General features: G+C 50.1%; 7 protein-coding genes across 7 annotated transcripts; 4 read left to right on the forward strand and 3 right to left on the reverse strand.

The window, feature by feature from the left end:
- The first annotated feature begins 197 nt into the window (after nt 1–197).
- Nucleotides 198–2,581, forward strand: BCR37DRAFT_110872 (Mif2/CENP-C like-domain-containing protein). The gene is made up of 2 exons (XM_040865925.1): nt 198–681; nt 733–2,581. Exons 1-2 carry the CDS (start codon nt 399–401, stop codon nt 2,469–2,471), a joined length of 2,022 nt encoding a protein of 673 aa, XP_040723541.1. The 5' UTR covers nt 198–398; the 3' UTR covers nt 2,472–2,581.
- Nucleotides 2,582–2,850: 269 nt separating this feature from the next.
- BCR37DRAFT_403407 (YGR208Wp-like protein) lies at nt 2,851–3,495 on the forward strand (the record flags this gene model as incomplete). Its single annotated transcript, XM_040871999.1, has 1 exon — nt 2,851–3,495. One exon carries the CDS (start codon nt 2,851–2,853, stop codon nt 3,493–3,495), a length of 645 nt encoding a protein of 214 aa, XP_040723542.1.
- Nucleotides 3,496–3,527: 32 nt separating this feature from the next.
- On the reverse strand, nt 3,528–5,380 carry BCR37DRAFT_414962 (uncharacterized protein; the record flags this gene model as incomplete). The annotated part of the gene is made up of 2 exons (XM_040872271.1): nt 3,528–5,297; nt 5,339–5,380. 2 exons carry the CDS (start codon nt 5,378–5,380, stop codon nt 3,528–3,530), a joined length of 1,812 nt encoding a protein of 603 aa, XP_040723543.1.
- On the forward strand, nt 5,286–6,706 carry BCR37DRAFT_110935 (uncharacterized protein). The gene has a single exon (XM_040865926.1). It carries the CDS (start codon nt 5,514–5,516, stop codon nt 6,585–6,587), a length of 1,074 nt encoding a protein of 357 aa, XP_040723544.1. The 5' UTR covers nt 5,286–5,513; the 3' UTR covers nt 6,588–6,706.
- Nucleotides 6,707–11,026: 4,320 nt separating this feature from the next.
- Nucleotides 11,027–12,020, reverse strand: BCR37DRAFT_388833 (CAP domain-containing protein; the record flags this gene model as incomplete). The annotated part of the gene is made up of 4 exons (XM_040870672.1): nt 11,027–11,156; nt 11,194–11,372; nt 11,413–11,938; nt 11,980–12,020. The coding sequence occupies 4 exons, from the start codon at nt 12,018–12,020 to the stop codon at nt 11,027–11,029; spliced, it is 876 nt and encodes a 291-aa protein (XP_040723545.1).
- Nucleotides 11,960–13,551, reverse strand: BCR37DRAFT_111321 (Endonuclease/exonuclease/phosphatase). The gene has a single exon (XM_040865930.1). It carries the CDS (start codon nt 13,414–13,416, stop codon nt 12,349–12,351), a length of 1,068 nt encoding a protein of 355 aa, XP_040723546.1. The 5' UTR covers nt 13,417–13,551; the 3' UTR covers nt 11,960–12,348.
- Nucleotides 13,552–13,644: 93 nt separating this feature from the next.
- Nucleotides 13,645–15,264, forward strand: BCR37DRAFT_394601 (Carboxylesterase; the record flags this gene model as incomplete). Its single annotated transcript, XM_040871493.1, has 1 exon — nt 13,645–15,264. The coding sequence occupies one exon, from the start codon at nt 13,645–13,647 to the stop codon at nt 15,262–15,264; it is 1,620 nt and encodes a 539-aa protein (XP_040723547.1).
- Between the last annotated feature and the right edge of the window lie 149 nt (nt 15,265–15,413).

Consider the following 15,413-nt stretch of genomic DNA (forward strand, 5'->3'; position numbering starts at 1 on the left):
GTGATTCAGCTGGCTAGATGTACTAAACTGAGCGGACAAGCTGAACAGAGGTAGTTAATGGCCAGTAGAGCAATCAGCAGATGAGCAGGTCGAGAGCAGCCAGTGTATAAGCACTATTAAGCAGTGAATAGTTGAGTTCAGCTGAATAGTTGAGTGGATTTCGACAGAGTGCCAGGGTTAGCGGAGGAATGAACTCTGCCCGCAGAAAACAACAACAAGACAGACAGCGACAAACAACAACACCCGACATCCAACAAAGGCCGCCATCGGCTCACACGCCCGAGGCCAGTAGCTGTTCAGCGAGTAGCATCAGGGACTAGTATCACTGCTTGTTCCTTGAATCTCTGTTTTGGCCATCATCAATTCATCCAAACATAAGAGAACAGCTGCATACAACCATGCCAAACTCACAAGCGCGCTACAGCGAAGCCGAACGGCGCGGCAGGGGTGCACAAAACGTCACCGACATTGGTGTCAAGGGACGTCGCACAGGTCTTGAAATCTACGATACAACGCGCGATGAAGATGGCATGGAGAATCTCTCTGCCTTCTTCTCCCCCGCTACTGCTAAGAAAAAGGCCGCCGCCGCTGCTGCTGCAGGCAATCTCCTTGATTCAGCACATTCAATCAGATCTAGGCCGAGTACAGGCTCGAATGAGCAAGAAATGGAGATTGAAGCGAGTGAGTTGCAATTCGCACGGGTGCGTACACGGCTTACCGATCCCTCTCCAGGTTCAGCACAAGATGTTACTGCCACCTTGTCGCATCGTCGACAATCACAAGCAGCTTCAGCCGTGCCAGTTTCTGTACGAGTACCCAATCGACATTCCCAATCACCCACAAAGACGCATCTCAATTCTCCGGCATTGCGCGTTCGTAACGCCGTTTCGAATCCAGCGAGTCCATTGAGGAACCCACACCGGGCAGCAACAACGCCTGGCGTACAACCTCTGGCAAAAGTCGCAAGGAAGTTGGATTTCAGTAGAAGCGACCTGGATGTGGAAGATGAAGAAGAGGACGCACCTGCTGCTGCCGCGGCTGTGACAAAGACGACGCCAGCTGCTCCTGCTAGGTTTATCGCTGTTCGGCGGTCTTCAAAGTCGCCTGCTGCAACGTCGGCGAGCGCAAAGGCCGACCGCAAGCGTAAAGTAGAAGCCTTGCAAGCAACCGAGAGAAGCGATGGAGATGACGATGCAGGGCAAGAAGCAGACGAATTTGTGGATGCGCCTACGATGGCGGAAATTCAAGGAGAGGCCTTTGAAGACCTTGCGCAACCGGATCCATTGCCCAATGCGCAAAACGACGATGTACGCTATGATGTTGAGTATGAGGCTCCCAACGATGAACCCATGTATCAAGACTACATCGATGATGGAGCGGAACTCGATGAAGGTGCAGAGCAAGCAGAAGAAGAAGACGAACAGGCTGAGAGGTCTGTCGACAGTGCAGCTGAAGAAGATGAAGATGAAGAAGAACCCATCAAGTCTCCTGCTAGCAACAAAAAACGCAGCAAGTCTGCTCAGCGCGCTGCAACGGATCATGAATCAGATGCTGCACCTCGCAAACGCGGACGATCGACCAAGAAACCCGCAGCGAAGAAGTCACCAAGAAAGAAGGCGCCAGCGAGGCATGCGTCACTGAGTCCATCGCGCGCAGCGAGTCGAACGCGTGATGGTCGAACACAATCGCCGCAACGAGAATGGCGAGAACCCATCACGCATGACGATTCAGATGATGCAGAGCAAAATGATGGTGTGCGGCGGTCGACGCGTGTCAAGGTGCCCCCTCTTGCCTTCTGGCGCGGTGAGAAGATGGTCTTTGGAAGGGGTCAACGACGGAAGTCGGTTGGTGGTACTTTGGGCCTTTCACTGCCTGAGGTCAAGGAAATCATCCATGTTGACTTGGTGGAAGGCGCGCAGCAAGTGCGTCGCTCTAGGGCCAGCAGCAAAGGTCGCGCGAATGGTAAAAAGAAACGGCGGGCGAATCAAGTCAAGGATGAGAGTTCTGCCAGTGAGCCGGAAGATGAAGATGAGGAGGAGGAACACATCATTGTTGAAGCGAATGTGCGGTCTTTCGAGCAGCCGGATGCGTTGGTCAAGAAGGTATTGGCGATACCGCAAGCCATGTACGATCCTCGGCCCGTGGTGGGACAAGGTATTTTCTTCCAAAAGACGCTCTCAGAGGAACCTCACTTTGCAGCTGGTGTCTTGGATATCCCTGTTGGCGAGGGCAAACCCGTCAAGCCATCGAAGCAAAACACCATGTTTTTCTTCATCTACCAGGGCTATGTCCAGGTCAAGATTCACGATGTCATCTTCAAGCTGCGCAAGGGCGGGCAGTTCACCGTGCCGCGCGGCAACTTTTATGAGATTGTCAATGTCGGCACCAAGGACGCGAGGCTCTTCTTCAGCCAGTCAACGGATACCTTGGCGAACGCCAACATGCAGCAGCAACAACCGAAGCGACGATGATCTTGCTGTGTATCGCTCTCCTCTGTACTGTATCCTTCTCTACTTCTATCCTGTTCATAATACTCTCTCGATATACTGAATGCTGGCTGCTGCTCCGTCGCGGTTCTTTTTTGACTTCAGAATTCATCTACACACTTGACTGATGCGACACAACAACAACATGTATGCCGTCACTTCCATACGGAGTCCGCGATGTTCAGGCTCCCTGTTGAATACAATCGCCTCATCAGGCTCCGTCACACAGCTTGGTCCAAATGTCTTTCAAGTCCGGACAGATACACCGCCATCAAAATCAACGCTACTTGAACAAACTGAGGAAGACTTGATTGTTCGCAAAGATGATTGCTGGCGACACTACCCTCGCCTCGTTGTCTTCGATATGGACTCGACACTCATCAACGAGGAATGCATTGATTTATTGGCAGAATACGCTGGTGTCGGTGATCAAGTATCTGACATTACACGCCGTGCCATGAATGGCGAACTAGACTTCTCTGCGTCTCTTGCAGCGCGCGTCGGTTTGCTCAAGGGACTCGAAGCGGAAAAGACCTTTGCTGCAATTCGTGCACGTCTGACTTTTGCGAAAGGAGCACGCGCACTGTTGAGGGCATTGAAGCGGATGGGCTGTCGTACGGCAGTGTGTTCGGGTGGCTTTGTTCCGCTTGCTGCTTATGTACAGAAGGAGCTCGGCATTGACTACATGTTTGCCAATCAGCTGTCTGTGGATGACCAAGGTAGGTTGACGGGCACAACAGAGGGTGATATTGTTCATGGCGAGAGGAAGAGGGAGCTCTTGCTGCAGCTCCAACAGGAAGTTGGATGTCGTATTGAGCAGACTGTCGCAGTAGGCGATGGAGCGAATGACCTGCCTATGCTCAAGACGGCTGGTCTTGGTGTTGCCATTCATGCGAAGGAGCTCGTTCAGCGGGAAAGCCCTGCACGGATACGGTTCGGTGAGCTCGACTCGATGCTATATCTGTTTGGTCTATCTTCTGGCAAGGTAGTGGAGCTGTGTAGAGAATAGATGTCATATCCTATGCTCCATGATCTACTAAGCTATTCACGAACACGCCTGGCCCGCTTGCGAGACGAAGGTCGGGGCTGTTTTGACTCTCTAAAGATAATCCTGCCCTTGCCACTCAAAGCTTCTTCTTCCATTGCCTTGAGCTTCTGTACACGCCTCTCCTCCGCCAAACGTGCCTCCTCTGCTACTTCCTGTGTGGAAGGAAAGTCAACGCGCCAATGCAACTCTGGTGTCTTTTCCTTCTCCCAGCGTTCTCGATGTCGACTCATTTGCTGCTTCATCTTCTCAGCATCACTCATGACAGGTTCCTCAGGTTCATCCGGCTCTTTCGCACGCCAAATAGGTCCAGATTGACTTGGAAATGGCCCAGCGAAACGGTAGTAGTCCGCGCAACATGGACAATCTTTTGCATGTGCCTGTTTTCGTGCATCCTTACCACGCAGCGCCTCTTGAAATGCATAATTGACACCATCATTCTTTTCTGCGTCGATAGCGAAGTCACTGAAATCAAGCTGCCCCGTAGGTTTAGCGGCTGATGCATAACGGCCAATATTCTTCGGCTGTTGAGGGAGTCGCAATGGAGAACGCTTTTGGGGCAGTGTTTGCCAGAGAGGCACGCGCTTGGAGTCTTCCTGTGGGTTGACCAGCGAACCCGATGATTGTGTGCGACGAACATCACCCAATCCTTGTTGCTTGTGAGGACTGCTTGGGATTTCAAATGATGAGGTCCGTCGAGCATCAATGGCTTTTGAGTTTGGTTGATCATGACCAGAGACGCAGAGGCGTTTTCCTGTCGAAGAACTTTGTTTCACCTGCTCTCGAGAGCGCTTGTGCTTACTCGGCGTGCCAGACTGCATTGCGTGGGCTGTAATGTCATTCGGAAGGGCAGGTTCGTGGTTGATAGGGGTAGAGGGCGAACAGCAAATAATCGGAGATCCTGCAGGCTCATCCTTGATAGCGACAGGGAGAGAGATGATGATGCGATTTTTACCGGGCGTTGGTTTGCCATTGTCTTGTGTTTCTTCCTCTGACGACGCCTTCCTGATGGCGGGTCTCGGTGCTGGTAGATCGGCAGATTTAGTCGCAGAGCTCATTTGCTTGCCTGCTGTGCGAGAGAGCGATTCTTGGCTCTCCTCAGTTGCATTGACTGGAAGAACAGTCAGAGGATCCCGCTTCTCGGACGAGATCTTGGATGAATGCTCGGCGTGCTTTATCGGCGACTTGGTCACATCGCATCGCGACAAAGCAGAATCATCTGCAATTCGTCTTGCAGCTTCAGTCAATGCCGCTTGTAGTCGTTTGACTTCCGCACTTGCATGTTGTTCATCTCTCTTCAGCTTTGCAATCTCCATCTCACATCGAGCCAGCTTGGCAACACGTTCTTTCTCATGCACTTTTGCTTGCTCCGCCCAGTCCTTCCACCGGTCTCTGTGATCCCGAAAGCGTGTCCTGACCTTCTCGCTGTAATCTGCGATTTGCTCGTACTTGCGTTTCCAGTACTGCGCACTCTCTTCGGCGGGCAACGCAGGTGATACTGGCGTTGCCAAGCCAAGTTTCTGTTCAGGAACTTGCCGCTTTGCTTGCATACGCTGGATGAGCTCGCTCTGTTCGGCGGCCTGTGCCCGTAATCGAGAAAGCTCTGCTTGATCTGCTGTTTTCGCCTCGTCGGCAGCATTATTCGCCTTCATTGCTGCAAGCTGTTCCTCCAGCGCATGATAGCTCCGCGACAATGCCGCATTCTCCTGCAACGCACCCAGCGCCTGGTCCGTCACCGCCGCAATCTGCGCTTGAAGTGAGATGATCTGTCTTGTCAGGCAATGGGCGGCAATGGAGGAAGTCTTACCTGAACCTTTGCTCTGATTAGCTCTTCGCCTTCGCCTGCCATCGTCGAGGTATCTTCTTGATCTTGCGCCGTTCAGAGAGAGGCGACGGTCATGCCAGACGCGCTTCTGCTCTTGTGATGGTTCGTCGCGTTTGTCGTTTTGGTCGCCACAAGAAATTCGAAAGAAAGTGCAACCATGACCATGACCAGGACAAGCTCGAAACTACTTTGTTGTGCGCTTGGTCTGGTGATGAAGCGCTCTTTGCTGAGTCGAGCTAGCTACACTGCTCATATAGCTACCAGAGTTACAAATACCTATGCTTGTCGATTATGTGCTGGGGCCACGAGGCGCCTCGATTCTCCGAGACTGCTTGCCACCCATGCCCCGCTGAACGGCTGGTCGCACTACTCTGCACAGCCAGAGCACCACGAGCCGTCTGGGTCCTCGCCATTCAGACCTGCTCTGGGTAGTTTCACGAGCAACTCGAGACCCGGACACGAACCAAATGCCGGGAAACCCTCCGAGCAGGACAATCTAGCCAATTTTGGCAAGACACTCGAGACCATTACAGCACACTTGCCGGCTCTCCTACAAGAAGGTCATCTCCCGACTGAGATTCTATCGCCCAATATTGCGCTTGAACTATTGCCTGCCACAATGCGATCCATCGGTCCCATACCATTGCCGGTGGCACTACAAGTCCCATTCCCAGAAATTCGCGGCTTGTCTGCCTACATGACTGCTTCGCGGATCGGCTGCTGGTGTGTCAATTTGCTCTTCGGTCCATCTACAACTCAAGCAAACTTTTCGCTGTCTGGCACTTCGTCAGTGGACAACGCGCCGCTCTCTCTTGCAATAGAGACACAGCAGCTTCTTGGTTCGTATGAGTCACTCTCCGACGCTGCTGTAGACCGCAATTCGAGCGCAAGTCAAATTAAGTTCGAGCGTCTTGCACCCACCAAACAGAAACTTATTATTCGCTTCCGCCTCGTTGCGAATGATACCTCTCGCCCATTGGCCTCTCGACAAACCACCTTGACAACTGGCCTTTTCCACTTTCACTTTGATGAACACGGCAAAATCTCTCGACATGTGCTGGAAGTCCTCGAACAGCGACATAGTCGTGCGCGATATCTAGCACGATCATGGAGTAAGCTGTGGTGGGCTGCAGCCGTACGCGCTGCAAAAAGGACGGCATCAGGCAAAAAGGAGCCCGCATTGGGCTGGGCGTGTGCTGATCACAATAAGCGAGATCAAAGTCAGAAGTGACGAGAGTTCTGCACAGGTCGGTTTCTTCACATCAATTATACTGTAGGTGCGAAACAAGCTGTCATGATGCTCAAAATGCTGCTCAAGCTCACGTGATATCGCTCACGTCTCAGCAATAGTCAAACTGCAGAGGAATAAAAGCTTCGAGGGCCTAAGGCTTTGTTATGATAAAGAATTCGACAACAAGAGGCATTGCATCGCGTTGCCTCCCTCTGATGGATCGAATATCAAGAGACGATGCATCTATCCGGCAAACGTTTCACCGAGCTATTTGATCCAGCTATCATCACGACCGTTCGTTTTGTGTTTAACCTGTTTGTTGACCTGTGCGCTAATGCCACCGGTTTTGTTGCCGACAAGGAGACCATCATCAAGGCGGAATTTGGAATAGACAGGAATGGCAGACAGGCCCTTGAGAGCCTGAAGCAAGCCAGCGAGCGGTAGCATGGGGCGACTAGGACTTTCTTGGCTGGGGCGACCAGCAATGAAGCCAAAGTTTCTGTATTGGTCAGTGATGCGTGTCTTTGTTTGGCGCTCTTACGCAGAGACTATGAGAATAAGCGCTGTTGATCGCATCTCTGGGTTTTGGTAGGTGAATGGTCCGTTGGTTGGCGAGTCTAACGACTTGCGCCCTTTTGAACGGACGGCTGAGATTCTGAGACAGTAGCCATGTGGCGGACTGGACATGACTGATCATCTTCTTGGCATACTTTCTGCACCAGAGCTGGAACGGCAAAGACTGTTGCAGGATGCGCGATTTGTTTTGTTTCTAGGCTGGCCAGCCAGCGGCTGATGCTACGCAAAGTCACTCCTTTCGTCGAAATTTGTCCGCACACTGGCTTGCAAGCATAGTCATTTTGGGCAAGTGTCATGTGTGTCATGGCGACCATGCGTCTTGATAACAAACAATGTTCAGAATGCTGTCAGGTTTGGACATATGAGTGCTCGAAGGCAAAGCGTCCACGTTCTCGTGCCTGCTCCACTCAGTCCACTGTAGCTATAGCCATTGGTGCTAGCTGGATGTCTACAAGGCTTGGTCTGCTACGCGCACTGACCATGCGTCACGACTCGCGAAGTATCTCATGGAATAAGCCTCTAATAAAGCTACCAGAAGTCAACCTAATCTTTATCAATCCACTGTTCATCATATGCAGTGATCGACTTCTCGTGTACTCCAACCACAGCCTTCAGTCCCACAATCGGCAATATCACTCGACCCATACCTCGAGCTCCTAAAGGCTAGGCAGCAAGTGCAAAAGCCCTCAAACTAGCAATTTCCTTTGACATTGCGGCAGTATATTCTCACCCCGAGACGATGACGGCCGATGTTGTAATGCGCGTTTCCTCAATTCTGCAGGAAGACTTTGTTTCAGGTGTTAGCTGAAGACATCTTTTTGAAGAGGCTGCTTCTGACTATTTCTGCTTTGAGCTGCAGACGATTGAGTGAGACTACGTGTTGCTATTTTAGGCGCTACTCGCACCAGGACCTTGGAAGCTGACAGCCTGACACTGACAGCCCAGCCGGCCGTGGACAATTGATCGATGCTACACTGGTTTCCATGCGTAGTGTATTGCCGCACAAGGATGGCCACGTGACTCGAGGCGGCATACGTTGTATTGGTCCACGTTGTCTACGAAGACTCCCTCATTCTCTTTGCAATTCAAGCTTGCTCCTGTTGACTTGCAAAAGGCCTGTGAGTTGGCTATGCCCTTGAACACTGTCAAGGCTGAAGGCCACAGCGATTGATGCACAAGATCTTAGTGGAATATGAAAAGGTGCTAGTGATACTTGGAGTATGAAGGATCTGCAGCTGCAGATGTATTGAACGCTCATGTTGCTGATGAAAAGTAGCTTCTTCATGGTTTCAGTGATGCCCTTGAGTTGGTGTGCCAATGTTGGTAATGTTAGGCAGTATGCCACAAGCGCCGGAGCCTCGGTTACAAGGCAACGCAATAGCTGCAGTGGAGGAAACGACTTGCGAAGCCTGGAAAATGGCGTGTCGACCAGCAATGCTCACGTTCCGCTGAAGAGTGTTCTGTCGAGCAGCGATCGCAACAATATTCATCCTGCATGAATGTTAGTGTCTAAGTGCCGAATGTATATCGTTTCTTACAAGGTAGCCAAGAGGAACAATGGAAACTGAGACATTGTTTTTCGCAGTTTGAGCCACGTATGCGTGAGAGGAAGGGAGCCGGCCAGTCAGTCCGTCTTAAGTAAACTTGGTCCATTTTTCAATTATAGGTTTGCATGTGAAACATGTGTACAGGCACACGATAATTGCAACACTCCTGAAGGCCACTTATCACAGTATGCTACAAATGTCTTGCCTGGTCGGGCCTTTTCCTATGCGGTCGCACTCCCTCAGTGGAAGTCTTGCGTCTGAGCATAGCTTTGTTGCTTGAAAGGATTTGCCCTGATCGGGAATTGAAATCTTCACTTACGCACTCTTGGAAGGCTCAGTTGCAGTTGCAGCAGCAAGTGGCTATGACATGACCGCTGCGGCTGCAACAGGACTAAAGCTAGGCAGTCCTTCTAGTGAACAACTTCTGAAACTGAATAAGTGGGGGCGCAAGCATCTCTCTCTACCTTGGCTCACGAATGTTAGCCAAGACGTCTTCTATGCTGTTGAGCATGCCCCCGATCTAACGCCAAGAGCATACCGCGCAGGATCGCGATCGCGTACCAACAATTGCAGGCTCAGCTCGAGCAGCTGCAGCCAGCTATAGAGAATGGAAGTATAGCTATAGCTAGTATACAGCTGCCAAGATAGCCCATTATGACAGTACTTTTCAGCACTCGAGCACAATCGAGCTCACTTCACTCGAATGGATGTGAATTGATATCTTTATAGCAAAAAGATGCTTGTAGTCAACAAGACTTTGTTGCTATTTAGGGGTATAGGTAAATAAATCGTGATTGAGGCTGTCACTTGGTTGAAATAGGTTTGGTTGCGATAGGTCCGGCTCGACCCAAATTCTGACGATGATCAGGACGAAGGGATTCACAAGCGTTGGTACCTTGATTGCATGGCAAAACCATGGCGTTGGAAGCTCCAAAAGTCTGAATAGCGCATCGTGCCATGACTCCTAAGCTCGGGGAACTGATAGTCCGTTGGGCTGCGGTAGTGGTGATCCTATGTGCGGTTAGCAAGGCTAGTGCATGTGTTGCTCCTTGCGATTTACCATGTAGAGAGCAGAAAGATCAGCAGTTTGAACATTTTGGCGTGTAGTGGATGGAATCCTGAGCTGCGCTGATGCACCTTAAATAGTCGCAATCTTACTTGACCTCCACGTGGCAATGTCTCCTGTTTGCAATTTCTTTTTTTTTCTACTCTCAATCGCATCGAGCGCCCTGCAGCTGAGTTTATTACAAAGTCGGCCACATTTTCGTGCCGATTGCTACGGCTGCTGTCTGTTTCTGGGGCTACGTGGCATACCCAAGGCATGCAGAAGCAAATGTTGCTGAATATTCTCGCGTGGTGAGTCACTGGTGACATTATTTCGGCACTGAAGCTTTCCTTTGCTACGTCAGGGGAAACTGCATATCAGATCTGTTCGGAGTCCCTATCGTATGCTCATTGAGCCAGAAGACAACTATTCATCATAGCTAGCGGACAAGTTGACAGCGCCGCAATTTTTACACCCTATTTTCAGTCTGCTTCAGGAGTCCATGCTCATAACAGACACCTCCTGAACCCAATGTCGCCCCCCGAAACAACAAGCTCTTTGTGTCTGACTTCATCCGCCAGACGGTCGCAGTGGCTGTCATATACATGAATGATTGCTCAGAGAGAACGGAAGCATCTTATACAGGTGGTTCTTCAAACCTGAAGTTCTATTCACGAAAGTAGTACTAAGATTAAAGATATGGAATTAGTGCGTTTGACAATGAGCGGAATTTTTGTATGATCAGCTGCAGCTTGAGGAATTTAATACAGCAGCTGCAGTCGCCAAGTCATTTTCTCAAATTTTGGCTGAAAGCCGAATGGCAGCAATGTCAGATCTTGTCAGTGAAGACATAATTTTGGTGCATCGACAACATTTTTCACATACATACATGCATCTCTTGAATTACAAGTGGGGTTTCATTGGAAACACATAGCTCTTGTTACAATGACAAAGGGCAACTTCGTCTTATGTCAGAATGAGCGCTCGGCTTTGGTAATTCCGTGCGCATCTATTTGCGATGACATGTGCATCGTATACGTATAGGAGCTTTCCAGGCCGTGACCGTTTAGGTTTGTTCTGCTCTTAAGTTCCGAGGATTGACGCATTTCAGGACGATTGCAAGCACATGTACTTTGCATAATGCAATCGCGATCCGTTCAATGTTCCAGTTGAGTTGCATGAAGAGGCGAATTTATATGGCAACCAGATCACTCATGTTAAAACTATAGCTCAAGTATCAAAATAGCAAAAAAAGCAATCCAATGAGCACTTTACGAGCGCTGGATCAAAGGTTGTACAAGCAGGTCAGAGCTATCCCCATCATACTCGCAAACATAGAACCTTCCTTGGTCAGACTTGCCCTCAATTTTCATATCAGAGCAGAAATGTTGAACGCAGCCACTTGTGTCAGCAAGAACAGGAGCATATTCAAACATACATGGTCTTCAAGCCGGTTCTGATCATATTGGAAAAGTGCCCTGTTTCCTCATCGAATCTTTGCTTCTGAAAATTGAATTGCTTGATCTCATTGTACCAATCGTCGATTGCATCGCTGATGGTTGCTTCTCTGAACGCGATGTTCTCGGCATACTGGTTGGGCTGGAGGTGCTCAAAGATCTAATTGTTAAAAGGTCACTTGGTTCTTGAATAGACTTACACATGCTTGGGCGTGCTTCGAGGCCATTTCGGCAAGTTCTGTACTCCAAGTTACAGCACTTGTATTGATATGTAAAGCGCGTTTGTCGTTATGCAGCTTGAGAAATAATGCAGCGTCACTCTCCGCCGCCGCATTGGAGCTTCCATGCGATGAAGCACTAGAAGGCGATTTCAACAACTGTGTTGTCACTTGATTTGTAGGCGGATGGGCATTCTGGATCTGGGTTTGAGGGGGCTTGACTTTGTGCTGCAAAATGTTTCGATCCTTCTGCTTCCAAATGAGGTCATGAACGGGCTTGGTAGGCTTGATCGGTTTGACCGGCTTAATTGGCTTGTCTTGCTTGATTGGCTTGTCTTGCTTGATTGGCTTGTCTTGCTTGATTGGCTTGCAATCAGGATCTTTGGGGCTGGGAGTACATTCAACTTTTGAGATCGTGCGTGTGGTGACTTCATGAAATATTCGCAGGGCTTGCACACCCGTTGCAGCCGGAGCAGACGATTGCGTAGCTGTCGGAAGTCCGGCCACGCTCTAGTCAGTAGACTGATATGATGGAGTGCTTGGACTTACCTGCTGAGGGCAAACATGAGTAACTCTGGCAGGAACTGCATCGTGAGGCTGTTTGTGATGGAAAGGACCGTTTGTTGTGTCTTGAAAAGAGTGTTGTGAGTACTTGGACCAGCCGACTCGATGATAGCTTTAGTGAGCAGAAGCCGCTTTGCTTGATGGTTCTGATTTGCGAGATGGGGAATTGCTCGTTCCTTTATCCCATCGATTTCTTTGTTCTTTGTTTGACGTGTTTGCGCCAAATTTGCTTGTGTTTGCCAGAAAGCGACGATTCTCATGACAAGCGGACAAATATTTGCTCATTTGAAGCACGAGCGAGCCTGACAGACGCAGAGCAAGCCGTATAGCAGAGTCTTCTGAGTGAAGCACAGTTCAGCACTGGTCGAAGAGTTGGCCCGAAATTTGTTGAGATGGGATCAAGATGGCTGCGAACAACGGCGAATGATCTGATTGGCCACGTCCAACAGACTCCATAGTATCGCATACAGTCCTCTGAACGTCTGAAGATGCCAAAATCAAGTCTACCCGGGCTTCTGATGTGCCTGTGCGTGAATGCCACGTGTACTTCCTCGCAGACGGATGTGCCTCCCGAATGAGGTCAACAAATTTGCCAAATAGCGCATTAAACTCGCGCCGATTCTTGACATGCGTCTCCTGCGTTCTCAAGGTTCCTGGTGTTGCATCCAAAGCAAATCGGCTGATGTTGAAGTCTCCAAGTGCAACAACAGGCTGCTCAGCGGACTGTAACAGCATCTCTTGAGCTAGCAGGCGTTGAAACTGTCGCTTCCGTTCGGCTCTTGTGCCCTTGATCGTACCTGTAGCATCTCTCCAAGGATGGTCTGACGAATTAAGGCAATATACGTTGAACAAAGTCAACCCATCAAGTTCGTGGATCAATACTCGACCTTCATGGTCCCAATCAACTTCCATTGTATGCTTCACAGCAAGTGATTTGATGCACAGCGTCACTACACCAGCATGCTTATTGGAAGCAGGCAAGCAGCACGTGGCTTCGTAGTTTGGTGCGTCACTCTTTAGGCGTCTCAACAGCGAGGCGCGCTTGCTAGAAGACACATGAACTTCTTGCAGACACAAAACATCTGGCGAATGCTGAGCAAGAAACTGTGTCAAGAAGCTTGTCTTTGCCGTGTTGCGAGTAGGACTACCACGACGCGTGATGAACTTGTCAAGTGTCGTGTTGTCTGGCGAGAGGTACTTGTTCAAACCATCACAGTTCCACGAGATGAGCTTGATCGTGCGCTTCAAAGTGTTTGAAGCGCCGGCAGACGCCGATGAAGACGTGTTCGATACGTGATTCAGCTTTGCTTGGCCAGCTTCAAAGAGTGCATTAGTCCTGAGTGGTGATGTGTAGCTGTCTAGCACCTTTTGAGTCTTCATCGGGGGAGGAGATATACTAGCAGTTCTTTTGCGCTTATTCATGCGTACAAGCTCGAGCTGCTAGGCATACTGTAGATACGAAGTTGTGTAGATGCAGAAGTTGACGTCGACGTGGTTGCCTTTATTTTCGAGTTTGTCCATCTGCAAACTTTCCGAGAGCGGGGCCGGAGAGCCTGGTGCGGCAGTGGTGTGGTGTTCCCCGCGTTTCAACAATCGCAACCGCGAGCAGATCCAGACAACACAGCATAACTACCTGTCTTGTGTGTGACAATGGCTACAGTACAGACAACACTAGGTCCAGTTTCTGGATTCGAGGACACGCATGTGCTTTCTGAGAAGTCAACTGCTGGCCAAGCCAAGGGCGATCAGAGGCCTGTAATCAAATATCTCGGAATTCCTTACGGTGTCGGTGGCAGGTGGGAGCAGGCGCGTCCTCCTACACCTTGGAAGTCGACAAAAGAGTGCATTGAATATGGGCCGGCGACTCCTCAGCTTCCAGGAATCATTGGACAAAGGATCTCTGCTCAGGAGGGCTTCTTGAAGCGACTGCACCTTGGGATGTCGGAGGAAAACATCTTCACCATCAACATCTATGCTTCTGAGGGTGTTAAGGAAGGTGACAATGTGCCAGTCATGTTTTGGACTTATGGAGGAAGTTGGAAAGATGGCACCGCGGGAGCAATGCTATACGATGCCAGCAATGTCATTCGTGCATCCCCACAGCCCATCATCATTGTCAGCGTCAACTACCGCACCAATTTCTTTGGATTCCTTGCATCAGAAGATCTGAAAGACGAAGATGGTCTTGTGGGCAACTATGGCCTGCGCGATCAGCTTCTTGGACTCAAATTTGTGAGCGACAACATCAGCAAATTTGGCGGCGACCGTGACAACATCACCATCTATGGCGAGAGTGCAGGTGCTGCAAGTGTGGTTTATCACTGTGTCGGAAGAGATGCAATTTTCAAACGGGCCATTGCTCAATCGGGCGGCTCGGCTACCATGTCTTACCAGAAGCTTGAGGCGCACGAGGCAGTGTGGCAACTTGTACTCAAGGAGTTCAACATCACCGCGGATGACAAAGTCGAGCGAGTCAAACAAGCTAGGGCTATCCCAACAAATGACCTTCTTGCCTTACTGCACAAGAACCCTGGAATCTCCTTCGCAGCATGCCAAGAAGACGGCCCCAATGCTATCTGGAACGAGCATCCTTCTGCCAAATTTGCTCGCGGCCAAGTCGTACCGTCCTTGGAATCTTATATGGCTGGTGTCTGTACAGATGAAGGTCTTGTATTCGCTCATCTCTTTGGTTTGATCGGTAATCAGACAACGACGAACATGTTTGTTGGCAGGCATGGTACCGAGGCCGCTGCCCAGTATCCGGAAATTTACTCCAATATTGGCGATGTCAGCCAATACAAGGGTGCCTTGGAGTCGCATCCAGCTGCGCGCATGCTTCACAATGAATTATTCGAAGGTCCGGTCATGTTTGACTTGGAGCAGTTGGCAAAGACGGGCAAAGTCACATGCTTCATGTATAGAAGCAATGCGATTCTCCCCTACTGGCGCGCCTTTGATTGGGGTGTTCATCACGCATCAGAGCTTCCCTTTGTCTTCAACTCGAGTGCCCTTTGGGGGAATGATGACAATACTGAAGAAGGCAGGACTGCTCAGGATTATGTCGACAAGTGGGTTTCGTTTGCTGCAACAGGTCAGCCTGCAGCAAAGAGTGTATGGCCACAATACACTTCCCAAGAGCGGAAACGCTATGTTTTTGAAAATGGAGGTAGCGAAAAGGCGCACTTGGAAGCGGCGGATTTGACACCAGCCATGCAAATGCACGACAAAATCATCAGAGATTCGGCAGGCATCAAATTGGTCGCCTCGTGACGTTGTCTATTGGCCGTGTGAGATGAGACCAGCAAGACCACCTGGCTGCTTCAACTTCTCAACATGCCTCCGCTGTCAAGATCGGCTGTAAACTTAGAAGTGTACTGCTAGCTGTAATACAAGAATTGGGGGTATAGGGGTAAGCCTTT

Source organism: Protomyces lactucae-debilis (genome assembly GCF_002105105.1).
Source record: "Protomyces lactucae-debilis strain 12-1054 chromosome Unknown BCR37scaffold_17, whole genome shotgun sequence".
Classification (NCBI taxonomy): Eukaryota; Fungi; Ascomycota; class Taphrinomycetes; order Taphrinales; family Protomycetaceae; genus Protomyces; species Protomyces lactucae-debilis.

Coding starts and splice junctions, on each gene's coding strand:
- BCR37DRAFT_111321 (XM_040865930.1), bottom strand. CDS start 13,416: ATGAATAAGCGCAAAAGAACTGCTAGTATATCTCCTCCCCCGATGAAG.
- BCR37DRAFT_110935 (XM_040865926.1), top strand. CDS start 5,514: ATGACCATGACCAGGACAAGCTCGAAACTACTTTGTTGTGCGCTTGGT.
- BCR37DRAFT_110872 (XM_040865925.1), top strand. CDS start 399: ATGCCAAACTCACAAGCGCGCTACAGCGAAGCCGAACGGCGCGGCAGG. Junction 682..732: donor AGAAATGGAGATTGAAGCGA/GTGAGTTGCAAT, acceptor ATCCCTCTCCAG/GTTCAGCACAAGATGTTACT.